Below are 15,571 nucleotides of genomic sequence, written 5' to 3'. Positions count from 1 at the left end.
CATGTATATACATACGTCCACACACGCAAATATACATACCTACACAGCTTTCCATGGTTTACCCCAGACGCTTCACATGCCCTGATTCAATCCACTGACAGCACGTCAACCTCGGTATACCACATTGATCCAATTCGCTCTATTCCTTGCCCTCCTTTCACCCTCCTGCATGTTCAGGCCCCGATCACATAAAATCTTTTTCACTCCATCTTTCCACCTCCAATTTGGTCTCCCACTTCTCCTCGTTCCCTCCACCTCCGACACATATATCCTCTTGGTCAATCTTTCCTCACTCATTCTCTCCATGTGCCCAAACCATTTCAAAACACCCTCTTCTGCTCTCTCAACCACGCTCTTTATTTCCACACATCTCTCTTAACCTTACGTTACTTACTCAATCAAACCACCTCACACCACACATTGTCCTCAAACATCTCATTTCCAGCACATCCATCCTCCTGCGCACAACTCTATCCATAGCCTACGCCTCGCAACCATACAACATTGTTGGAACCGCTCTTCCTTCAAACATACCCATTTTTGCTTTCCGAGATAATGTTCTCGGCTTCCACACATTCTTCAAGGCTCCCAGAATTTTCGCCCCCTCCCCCACCCTATGATCCACTTCCGCTTCCATGGTTCCATCCGCTGCCAGATCCACTCCCAGATATCTAAAACACTTCACTTCCTCCAGTTTTTCTCCATTCAAACTCACCTCCCAATTGACTTGACCCTCAACCCTACTGTACCTAATAACCTTGCTCTTATTCACATTTACTCTTAACTTTCTTCTTTCACACACTTTACCAAACTCAGTCACCAGCTTCTGCAGTTTCTCACATGAATCAGCCACCAGCGCTGTATCATCAGCGAACAACAACTGACTCACTTCCCAAGCTCTATCATCCCCAACAGACTTCACACTTGCCCCTTTCCAAAACTCTTACATTCACCTCGCTAACAACCCCATCCATAAACAAATTAAACAACCATGGAGACATCACACACCCCTGCCGCAAACCTACATTCACTGAAAACCAATCACTTTCCTCTCTTCCTACACGTACACATGCCTTACATCCTCGATAAAAACTTTTCACTGCTTCTAACAACTTGCCTCCCACACCATATATTCTTAATGCCTTCCACAGAGCATCTCTATGAACTCTATCATATGCCTTCTCCAGATCCATAAATGCTACATACAAATCCATTTGCTTTTCTAAGTATTTCTCACATACATTCTTCAAAGCAAACACCTGATCCACACATCCTCTACCACTTCTGAAACCACACTGCTCTTCCCCAATCTGATGCTCTGTACATGCCTTCACCCTCTCAATCAATACCCTCCCATATAATTTCCCAGGAATACTCAACAAACTTATACCTCTGTAATTTGAGCACTCACTCTTATCCCCTTTGCCTTTGTACAATGGCACTATGCACGCATTCCGCCAATCCTCAGGCACCTCACCATGAGTCATACATACATTAAATAACCTTACCAACCAGTCAATAATACAGTCACCCCCTTTTTTAATAAATTCCAGTGCAATACCATCCAAACCTGCTGCCTTGCCAGCTTTCATCTTCTGCAAAGCTTTTACTACCTCTTCTCTGTTTACCAAATCATTTTCCCTAACCCTGGACGTGTATGTATATAAATGTGTATGGGGGTGGGTTGGGCCATTTCTTTCGTCTGTTTCCTTGCGCTACCTTGCAAACGCGGTAGACAGCGACAAAGCAAAATGAATATGAATATATATATATATATATATATATATATATATATATATATATATATATATATATATATATATATTGTGTGAGGAAGTACCAGGAGAGACTGAGTACAGAATGGAAAAAGATGAGAACAATGGAAGTAAGGGGAGTGGGGTAGGAATGGGATGTATTTAGGGAATCAGTGATGGATTGCGCAAAAGATGCTTGTGGCATGAGAAGAGTGGGAGGTGGGTTGGTTAGAAAGGGTAGTGAGTGGTGGGATGAAGAAGTAAGAGTATTAGTGAAAGAGAAGAGAGAGGCATTTGGACGATTTTTGCAGGGAAAAAATGCAATTGAGTGGGAGATGTATAAAAGAAAGAGACAGGAGGTCAAGAGAAAGGTGCAAGAGGTGAAAAAAAGGGCAAATGAGAGTTGGGGTGAGAGAGTATCATTAAATTTTAGGGAAAATAAAAAGATGCTCTGGAAGGAGGTAAATAAAGTGCGTAAGACAAGGGAGCAAATGGGAACTTCAGTGAAGGGCGCAAATGGGGAGGTGATAAAAAGTAGTGGTGATGTGAGAAGGAGATGGAGTGAGTATTTTGAAGGTTTGTTGAATGTGTTTGATGATAGAGTGGCAGATATAGGGTGTTTTGGTCAAGGTGGTGTGCAAAGTGAGAGGGTTAGGGAAAATGATTTGGTAAAAAGAGAAGAGGTAGTGAAAGCTTTGCAGAAGATGAAAGCCGGCAAGGCAGCAGGTTTGGATGGTATTGCAGTGGAATTTATTAAAAAAGGGGGTGACTGTATTGTTGACTGGTTGGTAAGGCTATTTAATGTATGTATGACTCATGGTGAGGTGCCTGAGGATTGGCGGAATGCGTGCATAGTGCCATTGTACAAAGGCAAAGGGAATAAGGGTGAGTGCTCAAATTACAGAGGTATAAGTTTGTTGAGTATTCCTGGTAAATTATATGGGAGGGTATTGATTGAGAGGGTGAAGGCATGTACAGAGCATCAGATTGGGGAAGAGCAGTGTGGTATCAGAAGTGGTAGAGGATGTGTAGATCAGGTGTTTGCTTTGAAGAATGTATGTGAGAAATACTTAGAAAAGCAAATGGATTTGTATGTAGCATTTATGGATCTGGAGAAGGCATATGATAGAGTTGATAGAGATGCTCTGTGGAAGGTATTAAGAATATATGGTGTGGGAGGAAAGTTGTTAGAAGCAGTGAAAAGTTTTTATCGAGGATGTAAGGCATGTGTACGTGTAGGAAGAGAGGAAAGTGATTGGTTCTCAGTGAATGTAGGTTTGCGGCAGGGGTGTGTGATGTCTCCATGGTTGTTTAATTTGTTTATGGATGGTGTTGTTAGGGAGGTAAATGCAAGAGTTTTGGAAAGAGGGGCAAGTATGAAGTCAGTTGGGGATGAGAGAGCTTGGGAAGTGAGTCAGTTGTTGTTCGCTGATGATAGAGCGCTGGTGGCTGATTCATGTGAGAAACTGCAGAAGCTGGTGACTGAGTTTGGTAAAGTGTGTGGAAGAAGAAAGTTAAGAGTAAATGTGAATAAGAGCAAGGTTATTAGGTACAGTAGGGTTGAGGGTCAAGTCAATTGGGAGGTGAGTTTGAATGGAGAAAAACTGGAGGAAGTGAAGTGTTTTAGATATCTGGGAGTGGATCTGGCAGCGGATGGAACCATGGAAGCGGAAGTGGATCATAGGGTGGGTGAGGGGGCGAAAATTCTGGGGGCCTTGAAGAATGTGTGGAAGTCGAGAACATTATCTCGGAAAGCAAAAATGGGTATGTTTGAAGGAATAGTGGTTCCAACAATGTTGTATGGTTGCGAGGCGTGGGCTATGGATAGAGTTGTGCGCAGGAGGATGGATGTGCTGGAAATGAGATGTTTGAGGACAATGTGTGGTGTGAGGTGGTTTGATCGAGTGAGTAACGTAAGGGTAAGAGAGATGTGTGGAAATAAAAAGAGCGTGGTTGAGAGACCAGAAGAGGGTGTTTTGAAGTGGTTTGGGCACATGGAGAGAATGAGTGGGGAAAGACTGACCAAGAGGATATATGTGTCGGAGGTGGAGGGAACGAGGAGAAGAGGGAGACCAAATTGGAGGTGGAAAGATGGAGTGAAAAAGATTTTGTGTGATCGGGGCCTGAACATGCAGGAGGGTGAAAGGAGGGCAAGGAATAGAGTGAATTGGATCGGTGTGGTATACCGGGGTTGACGTGCTGTCAGTGGATTGAATCAAGGCATGTGAAGCGTCTGGGGTAAACCATGGAAAGCTGTGTAGGTATGTATATTTGCGTGTGTGGACGTATGTATATACATGTGTATGGGGGGGGGTTGGGCCATTTCTTTCGTCTGTTTCCTTGCGCTACCTCGCAAACGCGGGAGACAGCGACAAAGTATAGTAAAAAAATATATATATATATATATATATTATCCCTGGGGATAGGGGATTAAGAATAATCCCACGTATTCCCTGCGTGTCGTAGAAGGCGACTAAAAGGGGAGGGAGCGGGGGGCTGGAAATCCTCCCCTCTCCCTTTTTTTTTTTTTTCCAAAAGAAGGAACAGAGGGGGCCAGGTGAGGATATTCCAAAAAAGGCCCAGTCCTCTGTTCTTAACGCTACCTCGCTATCGCGGGAAATGGCGAATAGTATGAAAAAAAGAAAAAAAAAATATATATATATATATATATATATATATATATATTTCTTTTTCTTTTTCTTTCATACTATTCGCCATTTCCCGCATTAGCGAGGTAGCGTTAAGAACAGAGGACTGGGCCTTTGAGGGAATATCCTTACTTGGCACCCTTCTCTGTTCCTTCTTTTGGAAAATTGAAAAAAATGAGAGGGGGAGGATTTCCAGCCCCCCGCTCCCTTCCCTTTTAGTCGCCTTCTATGACACGCAGGGAATACGTGGGAAGTATTCTTTCTCCTCTATCCCCAGGGATAACATATATATATATATATATATATATATATATATATATATATATATATATATATATATATATATATATACATACATACATACATACATATACACACACATATATATATATTTTTTTTTTTTATACTTTGTCGCTGTCTCCCGCGTTTGCGAGGTAGCGCAAGGAAACAGACGAAAGAAATGGCCCGCCCACCCCCATACACATGTATATACATACGTCCACACACGCAAATATACATACCTACACAGCTTTCCATGGTTTACCCCAGACGCTTCACATTCCTTGATTCAATCCACTGCCAGCACGTCAACCCCGGTATACCACATCGCTCCAATTCACTCTATTCCTTGCCCTCCTTTCACCCTCCTGCATGTTCAGGCCCCGATCACACAAAATCTTTTTCACTCCATCTTTCCACCTCCAATTTGGTCTCCCTCTTCTCCTTGCTCCCTCCACCTCTGACACATATATCCTCTTGGTCAATCTTTCCTCACTCATCCTCTCCATGTGCCCAAACCACTTCAAAACGCCCTCTTCTGCTCTCTCAACCACGCTCTTTTTATTTCCACACATCTCTCTTACCCTTACGTTACTCACTCGATCAAACCACCTCACACCACACATTGTCCTCAAACATCTCATTTCCAGCACATCCATCCTCCTGCGCACAACTCTATCCATAGCCCACGCCTCGCAACCATACAACATTGTTGGAACCACTATTCCTTCAAACATACCCATTTTTGCTTTCCGAGATAATGTTCTCGACTTCCACACATTCTTCAAGGCTCCCAGAATTTTCGCCCCCTCCCCCACCCTATGATCCACTTCCGCTTCCATGGTTCCATCCGCTGCCAGATCCACTCCCAGATATCTAAAACACTTCACTTCCTCCAGTTTTTCTCCATTCAAACTCACCTCCCAATTGACTTGACCCTCAACCCTACTGTACCTAATAACCTTGCTCTTATTCACATTTACTCTTAACTTTCTTCTTCCACACACTTTACCAAACTCAGTGTTTACCAAACTCAGTCACCAGCTTCTGCAGTTTCTCACATGAATCAGCCATATATCATACATATATATCACAGTTTAGTGCCATTGTACAAAGGCAAAGGGGATAAGAGTGAGTGCTCAAATTACAGAGGTATAAGTTTGTTGAGTATTCCTGGCAAATTATATGGGAGGGTATTGATTGAGAGGGTGAAGGCATGTACAGAGCATCAGATTGGGGAAGAGCAGTGTGGTTTCAGAAGTGGTAGAGGATGTGTGGATCAGGTGTTTGCTTTGAAGAATGTATGTGAGAAATACTTAGAAAAGCAAATGGATTTGTATGTAGCATTTATGGATCTGGAGAAGGCATATGATAGAGTTGATAGAGATGCTCTGTGGAAGGTATTAAGAATATATGGTGTGGGAGGCAAGTTGCTAGAAGCAGTGAAAAGTTTTTATCGAGGATGTAAGGCATGTGTACGTGTAGGAAGAGAGGAAAGTGATTGGTTCTCAGTGAATGTAGGTTTGCGGCAGGGGTGTGTGATGTCTCCATGGTTGTTTAATTTGTTTATGGATGGGGTTGTTAGGGAGGTGAATGCAAGAGTTTTGGAAAGAGGGGCAAGTATGAAGTCTGTTGGGGATGAGAGAGCTTGGGAAGTGAGTCAGTTGTTGTTCGCTGATGATAGAGCGCTGGTGGCTGATTCATGTGAGAAACTGCAGAAGCTGGTGACTGAGTTTGTTAAAGTGTGTGAAAGAAGAAAGTTAAGAGTAAATGTGAATAAGAGCAAGGTTATTAGGTACAGTAGGGTTGAGGGTCAAGTCAATTGGGAGGTGAGTTTGAATGGAGAAAAACTGGAGGAAGTGAAGTGTTTTAGATATCTGGGAGTGGATCTGGCAGCGGATGGAAACATGGAAGCGGAAGTGGATCATAGGGTGGGGGAGGGGGCGAAAATTCTAGGAGCCTTGAAGAATGTGTGGAAGTCGAGAACATTATCTCGGAAAGCAAAAATGGGTATGTTTGAAGGAATAGTGGTTCCGACAATGTTGTATGGTTGCGAGGCGTGGACTATGGATAGAGTTGTGCGCAGGAGGATGGATGTGCTGGAAATGAGATGTTTGAGGACAATGTGCGGTGTGAGGTGGTTTGATCGAGTAAGTAACGTAAGGGTAAGAGAGATGTGTGGAAATAAAAAGAGCATGGTTGAGAGAGCAGAAGAGGGTGTTTTGAAATGGTTTGGTCACATGGAGAGAATGAGTGAGGAAAGATTGACCAAGAGGATATATGTGTCGGAGGTGGAGGGAACAAGGAGAAGAGGGAGACCAAATTGGAGGTGGAAAGATGGAGTGAAAAAGATTTTGTGTGATTGGGGCCTGAACATGCAGGAGGGTGAAAGGAGGGCAAGGAATAGAGTGAATTGGAGCGATGTGGTATACCGGGGTTGACGTGCTGTCAGTGGATTGAATCAAGGCATGTGAAGCGTCTGGGGTAAACCATGGAAAGCTGTGTAGGTATGTATATTTGCGTGTGTGGACGTATGTATATACATGTGTATGGGGGTGGGTTGGGCCATTTCTTTCATCTGTTTCCTTGCGCTACCTCGCAAACGCGGGAGACAGCGACAAAGCAAAAAAAAAAAAAAAAAAAAAATCACAGTTTAGTACACTTTCTTCTCTCACAGAGTATGGCTTTGCAAAATGTATACTTTTACCCAGTTATCTTTCAAACGCTATTACTTCACTTTTCCTCACATTTACCTTTAGTCGCTTACACTTAAACATATCATAAAACACACGACCTTTTGCAGCACCTCTTCACTCTCAGCAAGCAAAACAGTATCATCCACAATCAGGCATGTCACTAGCCACCATACCTCACCACCACATTCCATTTCTATGCCCCCTTTCCCTAGCATTGCTTTCGTATCTCTTATTATTCCATCCATTAATATGATAGAAATCCATGTTGACATTATATAGCCCTGCCTTACACCCTCATGTATACCTAAACTTTTGCTCAACTCTCCATCCTGTTTTCAGATGCATTTGCAGCTCTATAGAAGGCTTTCTACAGTTGCTCAACTTTCCATCCATTTTTACAAATGCATTTGCTGCTCTATAGAAGGCATTCATCCCATTCAACAGTTGTCCTCCTACCCCATATACTCTTACACATCCCATAAAGCATTCCACTGAATTCTGTTATACAGTTTCTCCAGATCCATAAAAGCTGCATACATCTCCTAACTTTTTGCTGAATACTTTTCCACAGACATTTTCATCATAAAAACCTGATCCACACATCCCCTACCTTTCCTAAATCCCCTCACTTCTCATTGATTTTGTATTCAGTCACTTCCATCACTCTGTCAGTCAACACTCTTGCATACATTCTTCCTGGTATACTTGACTGACTTATTACCCTCTCATTGCTACATACACCTTCCCTTTTGAATAAAGGAACAATAATAGCTATTTCCCCATCCTCAGGCACAACCTTCTGCTTCCATGATAAGTTACATATCAAGTGCATCTAGTATGTCACACTTTCTCCTCCATACCTCAGCACTTCAACTGTAAACCCATCCACTCCAGGTGCCTTTACCTTCAGCCTTGTTATTGCCCTTATTAAGTACCTTGCTTTAGGGCATTACACTTGTGTCCTTTTCTTTCCATCATCGACACACATGCATATAACTGCTGCTGCCTTGCCTTCTCCCACTATCACCATTTTTTCAAAACGCTCTTTCCATTTTCCCTTCTAACTTCTTTTGATTCAGCAACTCCCCTTCCTTACTTCTCACATTAACATTTCCACTCTTACATCCACCTCTTTCCTTCCTCCGGTACAATTTTTTTTTATTTTCTCTAAACTTTTCTCTCTACTTTTTTCCAAAATATTTGTCTACTCTTTCTTAACTGTCCAATTACGTATCTTATATTCTTCCTTCCTTTGTTCCTAAACTTTCACATTCTGCATTCTAACAATTTACCATATGCCTTTTTCTTTTCTTTCATAGCATTTGTAGTCTCATCCTTTTACCGTGCATTTTCCTTTTTATTCCTATATCTCACCAGCTTGTATCCAACTACTGATTCTGCAACCTTTAACTGTCTTTGTCTAAACATTTTAAACACCTCGTTTACACATGACTGCAACCTTTTATTTACTGCACTTCCTGCTAAACTTTCTGTCACCCACCTTTCATACTCCTTGCATTCTTTCTGATTTATCCTCTCAGTTTTCAACACATTTACCTCTCCATTGTTCCATATACCACACTTCCACTTCTCCCTGATCCTCACCCCACAAGAAATGTGAAATGGTCTGAGTCTTCAAAGAATCCTCTCACAACTCTTGCATCTAGCATAGCCTTTCTCAACCTTTCATCCACTGCAGCATTTTCAGTCAAACCCTTTTGCTCTTCTCTTTCATCATTTTTCATTTATGAATATCTGTGGATCATTCCTTGTTAAAAAAAAGGTGTTTGCAAGGAATAAACCCCTCTCAGCACAGACAGCCATGAGATAACTTTCATTCTCATTTATTCAGGCACTCCCCATATTCTAACTGTCTTGCCAGTTTCACCACATCCCCCTCCGCATTCATATCACTCATTGCACAACAGCCTTTCTCTCCATCTCAAAACCACATATACATTCATTCAAATATGTCCAAAAATGCTTCATAAACATCCTTACTTTGCACAGTTTTCATATTCATAGGCACACATACACATACCCATGTGTACTTCACAATTCCAATCTTTTCTTTTTCACCAACAGTTTTCTTGATCCATTCCATCCATGCTCCCTAACACCCTTCCATACTCTCAGTGATAACACAGTTGCACATCCATCAAGCGTTTCTAACAGTGCCATCCTGGTGGTAGATCCACAAGATAATAGCGGCAATTTTAAAACGTGTCAGACCATGGGAGTTGCCGGACCACAGAGCACTGGATTAAAGAGGTATGACCTGTACTCCAGAAAGCTAGAGTATCCCCTTGAGGCACTGAAATTCAAAATTTTTCCCAGCTTTGAACCCACACCACAGTAGCAGTACATCCTAACCTTATTGGTTACAGTACTGCCACTATGCAGACTTATTCCCATATAATTGCTACATGCATCTTAGCATTTTTTCTTTGATTAAAGGAACAGTGATGGCATTCGCCCAATCCTCAGATGCAATCTCTTGCTTCCATGCTAAATTACTTATTAAATGCATACACTCTATCACACTTTTTCCTCCATGCTTCAGCCTCTCAGCCATAATCCCTTCCATTCCAGGTGCCTGTCTTACCTTCAATCTCATTATCACTGTTTTTACCTCCCTTCTTGCTATAGGCCCCTGCACTTGTATTCTTTTCCTTCCAACCTCCATACGCATGCAAGTTACAGATGCTGCCTCGCCTCCCACATTCATCAGTTCTTCAAAATACTCTTTCCATCTTCCTTTCACTTCCTTCTTTTGAATCAGGAACTCCCCTTCCTCACTTTTCACATTCACATTTCACTCTGACATCCACCTCTGTCTTTTTTCACCTTTTTCCAGTACAATTTCTTATTTTCCCTAAACTTTTAGCTTGACTTTCTTCCAAAATCTTCATCTGCTCTTTCTTTGCTTATGTTTATCAGCTTCTCAACATTCCACTTCCACTATGTATCATATTTTCTTCCCACCTCCTTTATGGTTCTTTCATTGGTACATTCCTTTCAATCTACCACATGCCTTTTTCATCTTGTCCACAGCATTTTTTTTGTCATCCATCCACCATACATTTTCACTTTTATTCTTATAGCTTATAGCCTTGTATCCAAGTACTAATTCTGCAAATTTTAACAGACTTTCTCCAAGCATTTTGAATACCACATTCACACATGACTGCATACCTGCATTTAGTGGACTTTCTTCTAAACTTTCCGTCACCCTTCTTTCATACTCCTCTTTACATTCCTTCTGATTCTTCCCTTCCTACATTTTTACCTCTCCACTCTTCCTTACACCAGATGTCCACATCTCCCTGATCCATACTTCCACAAGAGTTGCAAAATGGTCAGAATATCTACAGAATTCTCTCAACTCTGTGCAGCACAACCTCTCTCAACCTTTCATCCAATGCCACATGGTCTGTCAAAACCTTTCGTTCTTCTCTTCCATCATTTCTCATTGATATATATCTATGGATCATCTTATGCTGAAAAAATGTATTACTATTGGATAAACTCCTTTCAGCACAGACATACACAAGATAAGTTCCATTCTCATGTACTTCAGACACTTCCCATATTCCAACTATCTTGTTAATTTTGTCACATCCCACCTTCTTATTCATATTACCCATTACAAATACCTTTCTCTCCTCCTCAAACCCATTTATTCAGTATTCAGATTTCTCCAGAAAAAGCTGTTTTTTCCTTATCTCACATGGTCTTCATATTGACAGAGGCATATACACACACACCCATTCATACTTCACAACAGTCTTTCTTTTTACCCACACTGCTCTTGATCCATCCATCCATTCTCTGTAACTCCTTCCCATACTGTCAATAATAGCACAATTGCACATCCTTTTTTTCCCTCTTACCTGATAATTTTTACTAATTTCCATTCATACCACTCCACTCTCCGTGCCCTTTGACACCTTGCATTCACAGATGCACATACACATATCCAAGCATACTTCACAATTCCAGTCTTTCTTTTCACACCAAACTATTCTTGATCCATTCCATCCATGCTCTGTAACATCCTCCCATACTCACAGTAATAGCATGATTGCACATCTTTCTTTCCTTCTAACCTGATAGTTTTCATTCATTCCTGTCTATACCATTCCCCTTTCCATGCCCTCCAACACCTTGCATTCATTATTTCCATTTTCACTCAGTGCAACCTGCCTAAGGATATGGTTTTTCTCAATCCCCATTACATTCTAACTAATATATTTCTTCATATGCTCACTGCCTTTACTCTCACCAGTCATCCCATTAACATTTGAACCATCACCTGCAGTTGCTTGTCCCTTTTATTCCTTGGCATAAATGATGGACTCCAGTGTCACTTCTTAGCCTTTAGTGCCTTCCCCGTGACAGACCACTGGCAGAGATCAAAACCAGCAGTGTTTCCCAGAGGCAGCAAGGCTTACAGACTGTCCAAAAAGATAGAATCTCAGTACACCTTAAGTGTTTGTCTGTGTTAAAAACTATTGCTCTGATGGAGTTGGGCGACTCCTTCCCGTTTGGTTCCACTCCTAAGAGTGTGCTAACAAGGTCACCACAAGAAGGCCGAGTATGACTTGGATATTCTAGAACACTAGAGCATCCCCTTAAGGCACTGAATTCTAAATTTTCCCAATTGTTGAGCTTTGCTGCAGTCGCAGCACCTCCTAACATCATTGGTTATGATCCTGCCACAGTGCATAGCTTTGTTCATTTGTCTTGAATTAAAAACGTCTTATTTAGGAGAATATAAATGACAAAAACAGTATTCTTCACGAGATGTTCAGCAGGGGATGTGCTGAACATTTGTCTAGGAACAACAAAATCTCATTTTCCTGAAAGTCCAGCTTCACAATAACAAATGTACACCACTGGTATAAAATAGTTTCCTGAAAGTCCAGCTTCACAATAACAAATGTACACCACTTTTATAAAATAGTCATGGAACTAGTCAGAAAGGAAGTCCCTGGTTATCCACACTTTCTTATTTGCATAGTAATAAACAGGTACGATTTATACACCCTAAATACACTTTGAACTTTTGTTCATCTAATCACTGCCAGTTTATATTTGTGAGTATTGTCACATTTGTATAACTGAGAACAGTCAGCATGTCTTTCATGTCCCTCACTCCTATTGGTGCCATTTCATCAGTTGTTGTTTGATTTTTTTTTGGATCTAATGTCAGAACACCAAGGTTCTGTATGCATTATAGATTTTTTTTTTCAGAAGAAAGATTTTTTGTTTAGAATTATCTTTGCAAACTCTTCATTGTAGCTTTCTGCTACCTCATGATCAGCAGAAGCTTTATTTCCACAGTTTTGCAGATATACTGTACTATGATGCTTCTCAAATATTGCTACCGACCTGCTGTACATTCACAGTCACCTTCAATCTTCAGTTTCATCATGATATATCTTAGCTTGTTTCATGATCAATGTACCACTCAGTGGCATATGTTCTCTCCTGTGCTGATGAATCCATTCTTTTAATACACTGTCAAGATCTTCATTTTTTACCTAGTGCAATGCCTTCCTTAATTTTTCATTAATCTAGTTCATTCCCTGTAGTGTAAACTCAGCGACTTATTGTTGTATATCTTAGAATATTATGTGGTGGATACTTCTGCTCCATGCCCCTTAGTCAGTTACAATTAAGTTTCAGCATTAACTCTACTGTTTATACCATTGATGATAAGGGGTGCTTTCTTTTCTTTTTCCCATTTTTATTCATATGGGTATCTGCAACTCTTCTGGAGTGCTGTAGCAGTTAGCATTCTTGACCATGACACATTCATGGGCCATCCAGGGTTGAGTGAATAGTTTCAAATCCTGATTACAGCAGTTAGCTCACAGTCCACCCAGCTGTTCATCCACCCCAAGGGGTTGCTCCGTAGAATGGCTACCTGGCTTAGGCTAGGGTATGTATATGTATGTGTAGCATTAATGAGGTGGCTTTGATTAGGGACACAGTTGCCTGCACTGTTTCATCCTAAAAAAGAAAAAATCAGCCAAAAAGCACAGAAATATTAAAGAGGAATGCGGGTACTGACACACAGCCGGCTGTAGTAAGGAAAGCCGTTATGCAAGCTTTGGCTTTTCTGGGAAGTTTATTTTGGTTTTCAGAACTTTTAGGTTTTCAGAGTTTTATATGATGGATTCTCAACCTGTAATTCATTGCATATTTATTATAAAAACATCCAGTCTCATGTACCAAATTCTTGAAAATGAATACTTTTGATATTACTATCCCGGTGATATTCACTTTTTGCATTTTCCATTGTTAGGTCCTTCGACCAATATTTTTCCTTTACAATGTTGATTGCTTGCATCAGTCCCCAGCATTTCCAACACCTTTGTATCACATTATCCCTCTGTGTTCCCTCCTCATGTCCTTTGAAGGTAATTCCAAAGGTATCATCTTAGTTTTAACATTTGATATTTTAGTGTTCGTAATTGTTGTGGAAATGAATTTGTAATTGTTGCATGTTTTATGTTATAGAATAATTATTGTTTGATGCCTCTGTGTGTTTTGAGATTTCCAAAAGTATTGTCACCAAAAGTACTCTGCTGTCATTTCTTGACTTCTTTTGAGATATTACAGTGTGCATGTTTTATGAAAACTAAATTTTAAATGTTTATGGATAGATGAATGGAAGCTCATGCTTAAGGTACTACATTTTACTGTTACACACTTGTGCAAAATTCCTTGGTTTTAACTACAGAATATGAAATTATTGAATATTTTTTTGCCAGATATGGTGAACTGCAGGTAATGCCCTAGAATTTTTTTTTATCTTTTTGTAAGTAAAGACCAGATTTAAACACTGCAGTACTGCTGATTGCCAAGAAATTATACTGACAATTCATGTTTATTTTAATCATAAAGATGTTCTATGTATAGCATATGTAGTTAAATCATAATTTTCAACTCTTTTGCTTTGTTAGCTTGGGAGTGGTGAGCAGTGCTGCAACAAATATTGGCCAGATGATGAAGAGATGTTTGAGCACATTTCTGTCAAGTTGGTGTCAAGTGAGAGCTACCCGAAATACTCCTGCAGGTCATTTCTGTTGACTAACACAAAGGTATTTCCCAGATATGTTTAGAGTTTCATTAACATCTCAGCATTAAAGATGAGGCCTAGTTCACTGTAAGACATGCCTTTTCTTCTGTAAACACTAAAACCTCTTGAATCTAGATAATGCATTAAATAGGTCCACATGCAGCTTACGTAAAACCTTTTTGGAGTACCATAATGTGAGTGCAGACATAGATTTTGTCGTCAGTTAGTCCACATGTGGCTTGCATTATGAATTTGCAGAACACACGTTTGACCACATGGCCTTATCATCAATCCCATGCTACCTGGTCAGCATGCAGCTGAGCAGTTAAGAGTGATCATATAAGGGCTACAACAGGCAAAGAAAAGGTAGAGAGGAGATGCAATGAGTACTTCGAGGGACATTTGAATGTGTTAGATGATTGGATGGCAGATGTAGGATATTTGAGACAAAGAGCTGTGCAGATGGAAAGACTCATGACAAATAGGTGTGGCAGAGACACTGGAGTGGAAGGAACAGAGATTAAATTTTGCAAGGAAGAGGGTGAAAGTGTTGTTGATTGGTTGGTCAAGATTTTCATTGTATATTATGGCCAAAGGTAAAGTGCTTGAGGACTGATGGAGTGCATGTTTAGTGCCATGATATGAAGACAAGGGAAACAAAGAAAAATGCCTGAATTTCAGTGTTGTAAGTCAGTTAAGAACACCTGGTAAGTTATATGGGTGATTGATGATTGAGAGATTGATAGAATGCACAGAGCATAAGGTTGAGGAAATGCAGTGTTGCTTCAGGAGTACGAGGGGATGTGTTTGTATGTGTGTGTGTGTGTGTGTGTATGTTTGGACTTTGAGGAATCTATATTAGAAATAGCTGGAGAGAGGAACTTATATCTGGCATTTATGGATTTGGGGAAATTGTATGATAGGATTGATGGGGATGCCTTGTGAAAGGTGTTATCAATATATGGTGTAGAAAGAATACAACTGAATATAGAGGAGGTTTCATTGGGAGAGTAAGGAGTGTGTGAGAATATGATGGGAGGAGAGTGACTGGTTCCAAATTAATGTAGGTTTGCATCAAGGGTCTGTGAGATCACCATATGTGTT

General features: G+C 40.7%; 1 protein-coding gene across 2 annotated transcripts in view; it reads left to right on the top strand.

The window, feature by feature from the left end:
- The window catches only part of Ptp69D (Protein tyrosine phosphatase 69D), a 669,136-nt gene that overhangs the window by 540,343 nt on the left and 113,222 nt on the right, over positions 1-15,571 (top strand). For both annotated transcript variants that reach the window (XM_071664992.1, XM_071664991.1), the window contains exon 23: positions 14,352-14,489. In XM_071664992.1, the coding sequence (XP_071521093.1) occupies positions 14,352-14,489 (138 nt within the window). The remainder of the gene's footprint in view (positions 1-14,351; positions 14,490-15,571) is intronic.

Source organism: Panulirus ornatus, chromosome 9 (genome assembly GCF_036320965.1).
Source record: "Panulirus ornatus isolate Po-2019 chromosome 9, ASM3632096v1, whole genome shotgun sequence".
Lineage (NCBI taxonomy): Eukaryota > Metazoa > Arthropoda > Malacostraca > Decapoda > Palinuridae > Panulirus > Panulirus ornatus.
The sequence above is the reverse complement of the archived record's forward strand: the minus strand, read 5'-3'. Positions and strand labels throughout refer to the sequence as shown.